The following is a 13,483-nucleotide window of genomic DNA, read 5'->3' as shown; positions in this document are numbered from 1 at the left end:
GGGGGGGGGCGGACCGACCCACCTGCGGGGGGTGGGGGGGGGGGGCCGGGCCGCGCCCACCGCGGCGGTTTGGGGGGGGCCCCGCCCCGCGGCCGCCCAAGGACGTTTAAAGGACCGACGGGGCCGTTGCTCGCAGCGCCCGGCGCCGCGGCCCAGACCCTCGCAGCCCCCACCTGCTTCGGGGCCCCCCGCAGCCACCCCGAGCCCGCTGGGCCGTGCGGGCCGGGCAGCCCCCACGGCCCCGCAACGATGGTGACGGTAGGAGCGGGGGGAGGGGCTGCAGGGTTTGGGGGTGTCACAGTGGGGGTGTGCAGCCGGTACCCCCAGCATCCTCTGTCTCTTCAAAGACCCATCCCCCCCCCCCCCCCCCCCGGCATCCAGCGTCCCCCCACCGCCTTGTCGTGTCGTCTCGTGTTCCCCCCCCGCCAAGTGACCCTCCCCATCCTCCTTCTGCAATGTCTCCGTGAGCGTGTGACATGCTCGGGTGGGGACAGGAGTGTCACCGAGAGCTGCATTTACATGCATCTGGATCGCGTGTGGAGGGCACATGTATGTGTGCGCCACGGGGGCGTGCGGGGCTGGGACACATGTGTGCAAGGGTGGGGTGGGGACCCAACCCCTCCCAACCCTTCCCAATGCTCCCTGTGGCACCAGGGGCCTCGGAGAGCTGGTGCCACACGCATGTGCGCAGTGTTGTGGGGCCTGCACACGTGTGGGCACTGTGTGTGGCAGTGCACACACCCATGCCTCTGCTTTCACATGTGGGTGCAGGAATACACGTGTGGGGGGGGGGGGGATGTGTGCGCACACATGACACATGGCCACGCAGACATGTGCGGTCCTGTCCCTGTGCAGAGCGTGTGTGTGGCAGAGGTGTGTTGCTGCATTTTGCATGACCGTGGCCATGTGTGTCTGTGGCTGTGCGTGGCTGTGTCCGTGTGTGTTCGTATCCCTGCATGTCCATGTCCGCTCGTGTCTGTGTCCATGTCCATGCGTGTCCGTGGCCGCGCCACCCGCAAATCCCATTTTCACAATCCGATTTGGTGATTTTCAGCTTTTCTGCTTTCACTTTTCTCACCGACTGATTTCAAGGTTGTCACTGCCCCATGGGCAGACAGAGACACCACCTCACCCCCCCCCCCCCGCGACACCCCCCCCCCCCCCCCCCCAGCCTTTAGAGGTACAGTACCACCCCCCCAGGAGCCAGGTGTCTGCGCCTCCACCCCATTTCAGCCCCTGGCCAGCTCCTGGCGCTCACGGTCCCTATTTGGGGGCGGGGGGTCGCAAGCAGGGAGCCCCCGGACCCCCATGGCCGTGGCCATGGCTGGCAGCCCCGGGTGTCCCATCTCCCGGTGACAAAGGCCCATTGTCCCCCTGCTGTTGTGCTGGGGGGTAGGGTGGGTGGGAGGGAGGGGCATGGGGCTTTGCTGCTCAATGGGGGATAATCCCCTGTGGGGAGGGGCTTGCTGAATGCCTGGGTCCCCTCCCATTTTGGGGTCCTGTGGGAGCCCAGATGCCTGGGTCCCCTCCAGTTTTGGGGTAGTGGGGTGCTGGGGGAGCCCAGATGCCTGGGTCCCCTCCTGTTTTGGGGTGCTGGGGAGCTCGGATGCCTGGGTCCCCTCCTGCCCTGCTGGGGGGGAGGGACTGGCTGTGGGGATCCAGTTGGCCAGGCCCTGAAGAGCCCACCACCCCCATGTCACTACACACATAGTCCCTGTGCTGCCCTTCCGGTGTCCTTGTCCCTGCTGCCATGTCCTGCTGTCCCCATCCCCCTGGCCCCCATGCCATGGCTTCGTCCCTACTTGACCTCAGTGATGACCCCATGTCACCACTGCCTGGGGTCCCTCATGCCTGTCCCTGCACTGGCCCTGTGACTCCAGTGTCCCTGTCCCACTGCTGTCCCCATGATGGAGACGCCCTGGTGACATCCATCCATCCCTTCAGCAGATTCTGAGCACGGTGGAGGCCCAGGCTCCCAGCACCCCGGGGGCCATCCGGATGTGGCCCTGTCCCTTGTGGCCGTACCAGTGGTGGCAGTGCCGGGGGCCAGGGGGTGGCAGCGGCAGTCCTTTCCAATGGGGCCCCCCCGGGGCCCCCCCATGGCTGATGATAGCAAAACCAACCTGATCGTCAACTACTTGCCCCAGAGCATGAGCCAGGAGGAGCTGCGAAGCCTCTTTGGTAGCCTTGGGGACATTGAGTCCTGCAAGCTTGTCCGCGACAAGGTCACTGGTACGGTACAGGGGTGATGTGACATGGGGAGACAGGATGTGGGACACAGGCAGATGGGATGGGGATGTGGGGAGGCAGGACATGGTGGGTGGGGACACAGGGACACAGGCAGTTGAGATATGGGGGACGTGGGGAGATGGGACATGGGTAGATGGGACATGGGCAGATGGGAGATGGCATGGGACACGGGGACACAGGACATTGAGGCACAGGGACATGGGACACAGGAGCTGGGACACGGGGAGATGGGACACAGGGGCACAGGGAGATGGGATGGGGGAGAGGAGGCATGGGGACACGAGGACACAGGGAAATAGGATGTGGGGAGATGGGACACAGGCCAATGGGGCATGGGGACATGGGACATGAGGAGATGGGACATGGGGACTGGGACAGGCATGGACACGTGGATGGGATTGTGGGGACAGGGACAACTTGTGGACCATCTCTGGGGACATTAGGTCCTGCAAAGCTTAACCGCAAAATCCCTGGTACAGGGGCATGGGGGGACACAGGGATGGGGGGCCTACAGGGACAGAGGTGAAGATGGGATGGAAATGGGCCTTGGGGACAGGGGTGGGGTGGGGACAAGGACAGGGGATGGTGCAACTGGGCCTGGTGCTGCGGCCACCCTCAGTGCTGACCCCGCACCCCAGGGCAGAGCCTGGGCTACGGCTTTCGTCAAACTACGTTGAGGCGGGTGACGCTGACAAGGCCATCAGCACCCTCAACGGCCTCAAACTGCAGACCAAGACCATCAAGGTGCCAGTTGCTGGGGTCCCTTGTGGTGGGGTGGGCACTGGGGGGTCACTTGGGGAGGTGGGGTTGATGCTGGGGGTCCCTTGGAGCAGGATGCTGGGGGTCCCTGGTGAGGGTTAAGCACCAGGGAGTCCCTTGCGGTGGGTGGACACTACAGGGGGTCCTTGGTGGGGGAAGATGCCTGGATCCCCTGGTGGGGGAGGACATTCATGGGTGGTTGGCAGCTCTGGCACCTGGACACCTAGGTCCCCAGGGCTGACCCCCCCTGCAGGTGTCCTATGCTCGGCCCAGCTCAGCCTCCATCCGTGACGCCAACCTCTATGTGAGCGGCCTCCCCAAGGCCCATGGGGCAGAAGGAGATGGAGCAGCTCTTCTCCCAGTATGGCCGCATCATCACCTCCCGTATACTTGTTGACCAGGTCACAGGTGTGCTTGGATGGCTGGGCCCCCCTGCTGGGGGAGGGGGCTTACCCAGGTGCCTTGGTCCTCAGTGGGGTCGAGGGGGTGGGGGAGATGTTTCCTGGTCACTTCAGTCCCATGGATGGGCAGTGGGATGTCTGGGGGCAGGGGGATTCCTGGGACACCTGGGTTCTATGGGTGGGTCTTGGGGGTAGAGGTGGGGGAGGGATACCCTGGATGCTTGGGTCCCATGGGTGGGTCTGTGGTGGGGTGTGTGTGATTCCCCTGACACCTGGGTCCCATGGCAGTGTATTCCCTGCATGCCTGAGTCCTGTGGGTGGGTCTCAGGGTGGGAGGCATGAATTCCCTGGATGCTTGGGTCCCATCGGTGTGCAGTGGCATCTCAGGGTCCTGTTCCCCGGCCTCCCTGCATGCAGGTGTCTCGCGGGGAGTGGGCTTCATCCGCTTTGACAAGCGTGTGGAGGCAGAGGAGGCTGTCCGGGGTCTGCACGGACAGAAACCGCTGGGTGCTGCTGAGCCCATCACTGTCAAGTTTGCCAACAGCCCGGGCCAGAAGTCAGGGGGGGCCCTGCTCAGCCTCTGCCCCAGTGCCCGCCGCTATGGCGCCCTGCACCACCCCCCCCAGCGCTTCCGGTGAGCCCAACATGCCTGGGGTACAGGGCGTGGGACATCCCTGGGAATGGGGGCATGACCCTGGAGACGGGGCCACCATAGGGTGTGGAGACATTCCCAGGACCATGAGGACACCCCCAGGAGATGGGGCCACCACAGGATGTGGGCCAACCCCATGGCAAAGAGACACCTACATGGGTGCACCCCCACGCCTCCCTAATGACCTCTTGTCCCCTCCAGGCTCGACAATTTGCTGAATGTGGCCTACGGCGTGAAGAGGTAATGGCCCCTCCCCACCCCTCTGCCCCTCCCCCCTCAGTCCAGCTCTGCACCCCCAGTCCCACACACGGGCTGGGGACCCTGGCAGGAGGGGACCCACGTGTCCTGGTGGTGGTGGGGCAACCTGGCGTCCAGGTGCCCTGACCCCAGGCCAGCCCGCTGTCACTGCTGCCCAGGTTCTCCCCGTTGGCCATCGAGGCAGTGCCAGGGCTGGCTGGAGTGGGCCTGGGGGCCCCCGGCACTGGCTGGTGCATCTTTGTCTACAACCTGGCACCTGAGGCAGATGAGAGTGTCCTCTGGCAGCTCTTTGGCCCCTTTGGTGCTGTCACCAACGTCAAGGTCATCCGCGACTTCGCCACCAACAAGTGCAAGGGCTTCGGCTTTGTCACCATGACAAACTACGAGGAGGCGGCCATGGCCATCGCTAGTCTCAACGGCTACCGCCTGGGTGACCGTGTGCTCCAGGTCTCATTCAAGACCAGCAAACAGCACAAAGCCTGAGCCCCACCCCACTGGCCCCACCTTGGCCCCCAGGACCAGGTCCCCTGGCACCACCAGGCCACAGAGATCCCCAAGGACACCCTGGAGACCATGGAGAACACCCCCGGACATGTTGGGGCCCCCTCCATGGGCACCAAGGACAGCATGGGGACATCCTAAGGATAACCCTGGAGACTGTGGGGACCCCCACCAGGCACCAAGGACACCTGGGGGAACTCCCCACCCTGGAGACCTTGGAGAGCTCCCCCGGACACTTGCAGATCTTGGGGACGCCCCCTCCTCCATGGGGACACTCGAAGCACAGCCTGGATACCATGGACACCCCCACCTCTCCCCTAGGCACTGTGGACACCCTGAGGACTCCCCCCAGGTGCCCCAGAGCTCTTGGACACTGTGGGGGCACAGAGGTGTTTGGGCCACCCCTCCCAGCTCCCACCTGTGAAATCATGCCACCCTGGAAAGACTGGAGAACCCCCAGGACACTGAGAACACACTGGGGACCCTCCCCAAGGCACCCTGAAAACCCTGGGAATTGTGAAGGAGTCGGGATATGGAGGAGGATCACCTCTGAAGCCCCCAGGAATGCCATGGGTGCCCCCTCAAGGACCCCAGGAACCCCCCCTCAGCACCTTGAGGTGTTGGGGGGCACCTCCTGGGCACTGTGGAGACCATGTAGGTCGGGGGTCCTTGTCCCTCCTCCAGCATCCAGAAGCCATGGTGACCTCCAGCGAGCCCAGGTACTTCGGGGCCCCCCTGCCCAGGGCCCCCTGCACTCCCCTGGGGCAAGTGCCAGACAGGCCCGCCCCCCCCCATTCTCCTTCTCTGCAGGGTGTGTGTGCACCCCAAAATGGGGAGAAGTGGGGGGCCCCCCCCCCTTTTAGGGGTGTCCTGGCCCCGCAGGGGCAAGGTTGGCTTGGGTTGTAGACCCCACAGGGGTCTTCTGGGACCGAGCTGCCCTCCAGGGGCACCGGGAGGGGTGGGGTGGAAAATGGGGGGAGCCCCTCCCCCTGTTCAACGAAACCCCGCCCATGCGAAGACACGCCCCTCGGAGACCACACCCCCAGCTCAAAGGCCACGTCCCCTCCCCCGCAGCCCTAGCCCGCGGTGGCGCCCTTTGGCGGTGGCCGGACCACGTGGAGCGGCGCCCGGGATACGCAGGTTCAAGCCCCAACTCTGGCTGCTGCCGCTGGGAGGGTCGTGTCCTGCCCCTCCCCCCACCCCCCCATTCGGTTTATTTTGTCCCCAGGCTAGTGCCAAGTGGGGGATGTGCTCTGCTCCCCCTCCGGTCCAGGAGTCCGGGGTGGGGGGTGTCTGCTCTCTCTCCTCTTTTTTTTCCATTGGTGTCTTTTTACTGAAGGGGGAAATTTTTTGGGGAGAAAGAACAAAAAACCCCCAACGAATAATAACAATAATGGTAGCGCTAAATGGTAGCGAGGAGAGAAACCGACACAGTGAGCGGTGACTCCTCCGGAGTGACAGACACATACCCATCTATTTTTATAAGAGAAGAAAAAAAAATTAAAAAAAAAAAAAAATCCCCTGAACTCCCCCCCAAAACCTGCCCCTGTGGGGGGCGGGGGGAGGGAAGTTGCAGGGGGTGGGAATCTGTTATGTGCCCTCCCACCCCCCCGTGTTGCTTGGAGGCAGGACCAGAGGTTGTGATCCCCAGGAATGGTCACAGCACTTTCTGGAGCTGGGTCAATGGCACTAAAATGCCACCAGGTTGAGACTTCCAGGGGGTCCCACTGCTTCTGAGCCTCTGGCACCCCCAAACTGGGGTGTGTGTGTGTGTGTGTATCCACACTGCCCTGTCCCCACCCTTCTCCAAACACCCCCAAAATAGGCATTTTTGCCCCAACTTCCTCAGCTTGCTGGGGCAGGTGCTTTTGCTTGGCCAGTTTGAGCATCCTGGCCAAAGAAAAGGTCAAAAAAGCCCCTGAAACTCCCAACAGGCTGCCACCTATAGCAGCCCCATCTTTATTATTATTATTATTATTATTATTATTATTATTATTATTATTATTATTATTATTATTATTGTTATTGTTATTGTTATTGTTGTTATTACTATTGCTATTATTATTAATTTTCTCTTCTCCGTCGGGATAATTTCTTGCTTTTCAGTGGTTTCAGTTCCTATTTATTTCCAATTCTTCTCTGGCTTTCCCCAGCCCTGGGACCCCTGGGGCCCTCTGCTCCTCCTGGGTTCCCTAGGACCCCCACCCATCCCAGGTCCTGCTTTTTGCGTTGCGTCGTGTTGTGCCCGTTTGCAGCTCCTTGTAGTTTTAACTTATTGTTAATGTAAATATGTATTACTCCCCCCTCCTCCCCACCTGTGTGTGTGTGTGTCCGTCCCTGGGGTAGGCAAGGGACCCAGGTGTCCAGGACTGCCCCTACCCCACCAAGCTATGACCCACCTGCCCCACCCTGGGGCGGCTTCACCCTGGGGACCCCCATCCCAGGGACCCAGGCAGCCCCAGCCCCAGCAGGATGGGTGGGTTGAGGGGACCCCCAGTTCAGTAGCAATAAGAGCTGCACCCCAGGGGCCCTGCCTTGCCCCCTCCCCCCTCCATTTGTCTGAGGTGGGGGGGGGGACCCACCATGGGGAGAAAGCTCCTGAGCGTGAACAGGCCCCCCTGCGGTGGAGTGGGGCCCCTGGAGGGGATGGGCTTCTGGCCCCCACTCCCGGACTTGGCTGTTTGTACTTTTCATGGCAGAAATAAAAAAAATCTTAAAAAAAAAAATTTCAGAAATTGACATGTGTGTGGGTTGGGGGGTATGTGTGGCCCTGTGTGATGTGACCACACCCCAAAGCACAGGGCACCCCAGGGGTGACATCCTTCACTGTCCCCCTGCCAGTGGGGCCAGGGTGAGTCCTGCTGCAGCTAACTGGGGACAACGCAATACTGGGACCCTGCCAGAGCCACATGGCACAGTCACTGGGGCTGCGAGGCACACGGGGAGGCCAGCCCTCCATGCCTTTGTGGTCTTTGGCAGCAGGTGGGAGCTTTCGGTGGTTGCAGGTAAAGGATGGCTCCTTCCTGCTCCCCAGGCAGACAAGGGTGGGGAGGGGGATTTCCCACGCCTTGTCCCACTGCAAGGAGACCCCAACCCTCCCCCTGCCTGGCACCAGGAGGAGACAGTGTCCCCCCCGCCCCTTCCCAACAGTGCTGCCCTCGAATGTGCTTTATTATCCATTAACGCAGGTGCTGGGAGCATCTGCATGGAGAAAGTGGCGTCTCTGGAGGTCCTGCCACAGGAGCAGGGAGGTCCTACTAGGGTGAGCTGCAATGGATCCTGCGGGTGATGGCTGCCTGTTGTCTTCCTCTCCCAGAGGCTGGGCAGGGGACTTGTCTGTCCCTCCCTGGGGTGGTTGTGGACTGCATTTGCCTCTGATTTGCATGGGCTGCCTCCAGCCTCTCTTCTACCGGCGTGGGCAGCTGGGGACTAGTGGACACTTAGAGGCTTTAGACAGGAGCTGCTGTGGGTGAAGCTTAAGAAGCTTGGAAAAGGTGAAGCAGCTGAAGAATGGAATCACGGGGACTTGAGCTGGAAGGTGCCTCCAGCTGCAGACAAGAGACAGGCAGCCTTTCTGGGTGAGGAAGGGTCCCTCTGAGTAGTTCTCAGCAGACCGTAGCACTGATGTGCACCATAGGGTCTGTGTCTCCAAATCCATGGTATGGCCATGGGGAGAGTGCATGCGCGTGTAAATCTGTGTATCTGGGAAGCCTCATATTGAAAGAGCCATAAGACACAGCTACAGGAGGAATTTTATCAGTGTGCTTAACTGTAAATGTTGCTGTAAATGTTGCAACGAATGTATCCATGACATTGCTGAGCTGTACAATGCTGTATTGTGTAGTTTAGCTACTAAGTAGATAAGAACCAGTCAAAAACCAAGACATGAGCCAAGAGTGCTGAAACAGGGCCAGAAGAGAAGGTCACAAAAAGGCCAAGAAGAAAAGATGTAGAGGAATTGTAGAGGAATGAAGGCAGGTTAATTAACATTGAAAATATACAGCTGTGGGCTGGCTTCAGGAGCGGTGGGTTGGCTGATGTGGATAATGTGCAGCTGTGGCTGGTTCCTGCTAAGTAGTTAAACAGCCCTGAGGGGCATGGAAGAGAGCACTGGATGAAGAGAGACCTGGAAGAAGCAGAGGGAGGAGAGAGTGTGCATGTGCCCTGGATGTAGGAGTGACAAGGAGAGGCCCTGGGAGATGCAGAGAGAGGAATGGGGCCTGGGTGAGGAGAGGCTGGCTGGAAGAGGAGCCTGGAGAAGGAAGGATCCGGACACAGCAGAGGCAAGAAGCAGGGTGGACTGGCCTGAAGAGGATGAAGAAACAGCACGGATAGTAGATGAACTTCTGAAACCTTGTGGGGGACTGGTGGTTGTGCAGGGCCAAAGCGTGGGAACTACTTATTGAAGTTAGCCTGGTACGGGATGGTAAAAGCCTTGTTGCAGCCAGCTAGTTTTGATAGTGCTGCGACAGGAAGATGACAAGGAAGAGGATGAAGAAAGGATGAAGATGTCCCAAACGACCACCAGAGGACCCCCGACCTATCAGATCACACATGCGTGTAGGTATGATAAGTAGTTCATAGAACTGTAATGAATATACTAATGTTTTTTCAGGAATGTCATTAATATGTATAGATTGGCCATATAAGGATAAACAGTGAACAAAGTGTGTATGCACATTGGGCAGAACTTACCCCCTGTGCATCGAGCACCAAAAATAAAGAATGCCTGCTTTCTAACTCAAAACCAAGTATTAGAGACTTTTGTCTCTAACTTTTTTGGTATCAACACCCCTGTGTTCTCTTAGGCAGAGGACAGTCAAGCGATCAGAGCTGCAGAAGAGGAAGGGAGGGAGAGAGAAAGAAGCATGTGAACTGGAAAATTCTGTGGGCGGTGCCGAAAACAGGACCTGCGGTGAGTCCCAGGCCCTTAGGGTCATGTCCAGCATCCTGAGCTCTCCCAGCCCCTCTCTGCATCCTCCAAGCCTCCAGATCCCCACCCGCCTCTCTGCTTGTCTCTGCTCCCTGTCCCTTTCTTTTCCTTTTTTTTTTTAAATTTTTTCCCCCTTCCTTATATCTTGTCTCCCGCTCCCTGTTCCTCTTTTCTTTTTCTACCTCCATTTCTGTCCTTCAGTGAGTTGTAATTTTTCTCTTCTCCATCTTTGTCCTGATCTGTGTTGTGTCATCCTACGCCCTGCCATGCCCCCTCCCTAGTCCCTCTTGCTTGTTCCCTGTCCTCTTTATTCTCTACCTGTCTTTAAGTTGTGCTCCCCATCCCTGTATTTCTCTATCCCTCTGTCCTGCCCGTCTCTTCTTTCTCCCTCCATCCTGTTCCCTGTCAGTATTTTTAATGTCTCTTTAATTAGTCTCTTTGCATGCCACTTCGTCGCTATTTTTACTGTATTTTTCCATCTCCCTGCTTGGTTGGTTTTTTTTCATTGTCACTCTGACCTGCTCCCTGCCCCTCCCTTTCTCTGTCAATCCCTCTGTCCTTTTTCCAATCCAGTTTCGAGTCCCTTTTCCCCCTCTATCTAGTCCTGTTCCCTTTGACTGTGGTTGGTTTTTTTTCCTGAATCCCACTGCCCTGCTTCCCGTTCTCTTTTGAGCTCTCTCCTGTTGTGCTCCCCAGCAGTATCTTCTTTCTCCAGCTCTCTGCCTGTCTTCCCATCCTCTTTTTTTCATGCTGTCCCTTTGTCCTCCTCCCTGGCTTTTTCTCTTTCTGGCTTTTCCCCCACTTCTCCATGTATCAGCTTTTCTCTGTATTCTGGTGTCCTGCACCCTGTTCCTTTCTGTCTCTATCCTGCTTTCCTGGTCCCTCGATACCTCTTTCTCTATATATCCCTCTGTTCTTGGTCTTGTCCTTGTTTTTCTGTCTACCCCTCCTCCCTGCTCTGTCACTATTCTTTCTTTCTGTATATCCCACCACCCTTCCCATTCAGCTCTTTCTTGCACTTTCCTCTGACTGTTCCCGTCTGTGTGTTTTCCTCACTCCACCTTGCTGTCCTGCTCCCTTTCTTTCTGCCTTTCAGTCCCACTGTCCTGGTCCTCATCCCTCTGTTTCCCTCTCTCTCTGTCCTTACCCACCTTGTTGTCCCACCACAGCTCCCTTTTAATGATCATTTCTCCTCCATCCTATTTTCTGTCCCCCACTTGTTTTCTCTAACCCTCTGTAGGGCTCTGCATCCCTATTTCATCTTCCTCCACTACCCTTTTCCCCCTTATCTCTGTCTTTATCTGCATCACTTTCTCATACAATCTGTCTGTCCCATTCCCCTTCTGTGTCCTGTTCCCTGCCCCTTTTTCTTGCTCTCTCCCAGTGTCCTGCTCTCTGACCCTCTTTCTGTTTCTCTGTCCTTCTCCCATCACGTCTGTCTTGCACCTTCTTCCTTTTTATCTGTCACTGTCCTGCTTTCCATCCCATTGTTTCTCATTGTCTCTCCCTGTCCTGCTCCCTGCCCCTATTTTTTTACTCCATCATGCTGCTCATACCCCATTTTTTTTCTCCCTCTCTGTCCTACTTCCTGTCCTTATTTTTGTTTCTCTGTTCTTTCTCCTTTTTTTTTTTCTCTCTCTCTCCTTCTGTCCCTACTGCTTCTTACTCCAGCTCTTTCCTGTTCCCTGCCTCCCTTTTTGTCTGTTTTCCCTGTTCCTACTGCTTCTATCTCTGGCCAAATCCCTGTCCCTTTTTTCCCCTCTCTTGCCGTCACCTCTGTCCTTTCTCTTATTTTTTCTTTCTCTCTGCCCTGTTTCATGATCCATCAGTTCTTGCTATATCCCCCTATCCAGCTTGCTCTCCTTTCTTTCCCCTCTCTCTTCCTCAATATTTTTGGTTCTGTTGTCTCTCTGCGCTGCTGCTCATCAGTGGTGCGTTCTTCCAGTGCTGTCCCTCTCCCTGTCCCTTCCTCTGATGGTCACTCTGTGCTGCCTCTCCCACTGACTTTTGCTATTCCCCATCATCCCTTTTCTTCTCTCTTGTTCCTTGGTCCCTCTCCTTTATTTTGGTTACCTCCACCTCTGCTCATTGCTCTGGAGCTGGCCATTCTCTGCCTGACTGAAAAGCACTGCCTCAGAAATGGCTGCCAAGGTGTCCCAAGGTGAACACATGGGCACCGAGGCCCAGAGCAGGCTTGCTCCTGGGACTTGTGCTTGTGAATGAATAAATATTCACTATCTTTGTTGTGCTCTTTGGGCTCCAGGTCTGGTGGTGGTGTTGTGTGAGCCATGGGGATTTCTGGAGGGTGCCAGGGCCTCTGGCCAGCTTCAGTAAAGTTTGGTCAAAGCTCCGATGCTTTCTGGAAGGTACCAGCACCTCTGTCACATATTTGCAAAGCTCTGTCAGAGCTGTGGGGCTTTCTGGAGGGTGCCAGGGCCTCTGACAGGCTTTGAGGAAGTCCAGCAGAAGCCAGGTAGCCCAAGTTTTTTTTTCAGCAGTTCTATGGCTGCAAAGGGAAGATAAGAGCCATCAACAGAATTCCTTCCTGGCACCTTCTCCAGGGCAGCAGTGGCTGGATGTTCCTAAGGTGGGAGTTTGGCTCTGGTCGAGTGCGAAAGTGAAGAGACTGTGAGAAAGTGAGAAGACCCTTTTATTGGCTCAGAAAGCAGGCAGCCCATATTTTGTGGTGTCCTTCACATGGCTACCAGGGCACGGTCAGAGCTAGCAAGAGAATGCCTTTCTGGAACCTTCTTCAGGGGAGCTGTGGCTGGATGTTTCCAACATGACTTTGGGCTCCATATGAGTGTGAAAATGCAAGAACCATGAGAAAATGGAGTGACTATTTTCTTGGCTCAGAAAGATGACTGCCCAAGTTTTGTGGTGTCCCTCACATAGCTACCATGGCAGGGTGAGAGCCAGCAAAAGAATTCCTTTCTGGCACCTTCTCCCAGGGAACAGTGGCTGGATATTTCCAATGTATGAGCTGGGCTCCATTAGGTTTTGTTGCTGGCTCTCACCTTGCCCTGGTAGCCATGGAAGTAACACAACAAAACCTGGGCTACCAGCTTTCTGAGCCAATAAAAGGGTCCCCTCACTTTCTCACTCTAATGGCGTGTGACTCCTGGAGAAGGTGCCAGGAAGGAATTTTCTTGCTATCTCTCACTGTGCCCTGGTAGCTGTGTGAAGTTCATAGCAAAACTTGGGCTACTTGCTTCCTGAGATGAGAGAATTGACCTTTCACTTTACTCATACAGAGCCCAAATACACGTTGGAAATGCCCAGCCGCTGCTCCCTTGGAGAAAATTGCAATTAAAAATATGAAGAAAACCCCAAAACCAACCCCTAAAAATCCTTCCTCCCATGCCCGTGGTTTGTCCCTAAATTCCTTTCCTCAGCACCCCCTAGTCCATTGATAAAATCCATCTCCACACCCCACCCTCCCCACCCACCCCCAATCCATCCCAAAACTCCTTCCCCTTGCCTGTGGTTTGTCCTTCCCCCAAAAAGCTCCAGCCTGTACCTAAAATCCTTCCCCTTGCCCCTCTTTGGGTCCTAAATCCTTCCCTCCAAACCCCCATTCTATCCCTAAAAAAAAAATCCCTTTACGTGTCCACATGGCCCTAGTCTGTCCCTAAAGTCTTTCCCCCTGCCTGCCTGGTCAGTGCATAAAGTCTTTCCTTGATCCACTGGTGTACATCCCTAAAATCATTCCTCTTGCCTCCACCGAGT

The 13,483-nt window shown here is 56.9% G+C and overlaps 1 protein-coding gene across 1 annotated transcript; it reads left to right on the top strand.

The window, feature by feature from the left end:
• Positions 1–1,373: 1,373 nt before the first annotated feature.
• ELAVL3 (ELAV like RNA binding protein 3) lies at positions 1,374–7,652 on the top strand. The gene is given in 8 exon segments (XM_027784235.2): positions 1,374–2,232; positions 2,889–2,911; positions 2,914–2,994; positions 3,263–3,325; positions 3,327–3,417; positions 3,828–4,044; positions 4,264–4,302; positions 4,479–7,652. Coding segments are annotated over 8 exon segments (996 nt in total). The 5' UTR covers positions 1,374–2,075; the 3' UTR covers positions 4,804–7,652.
• Positions 7,653–13,483: the final 5,831 nt, after the last annotated feature.

Source organism: Falco peregrinus (genome assembly GCF_023634155.1).
Source record: "Falco peregrinus isolate bFalPer1 chromosome 12 unlocalized genomic scaffold, bFalPer1.pri SUPER_12_unloc_2, whole genome shotgun sequence".
Lineage (NCBI taxonomy): Eukaryota > Metazoa > Chordata > Aves > Falconiformes > Falconidae > Falco > Falco peregrinus.
This window is presented reverse-complemented; position numbering and strand designations above follow the sequence as displayed.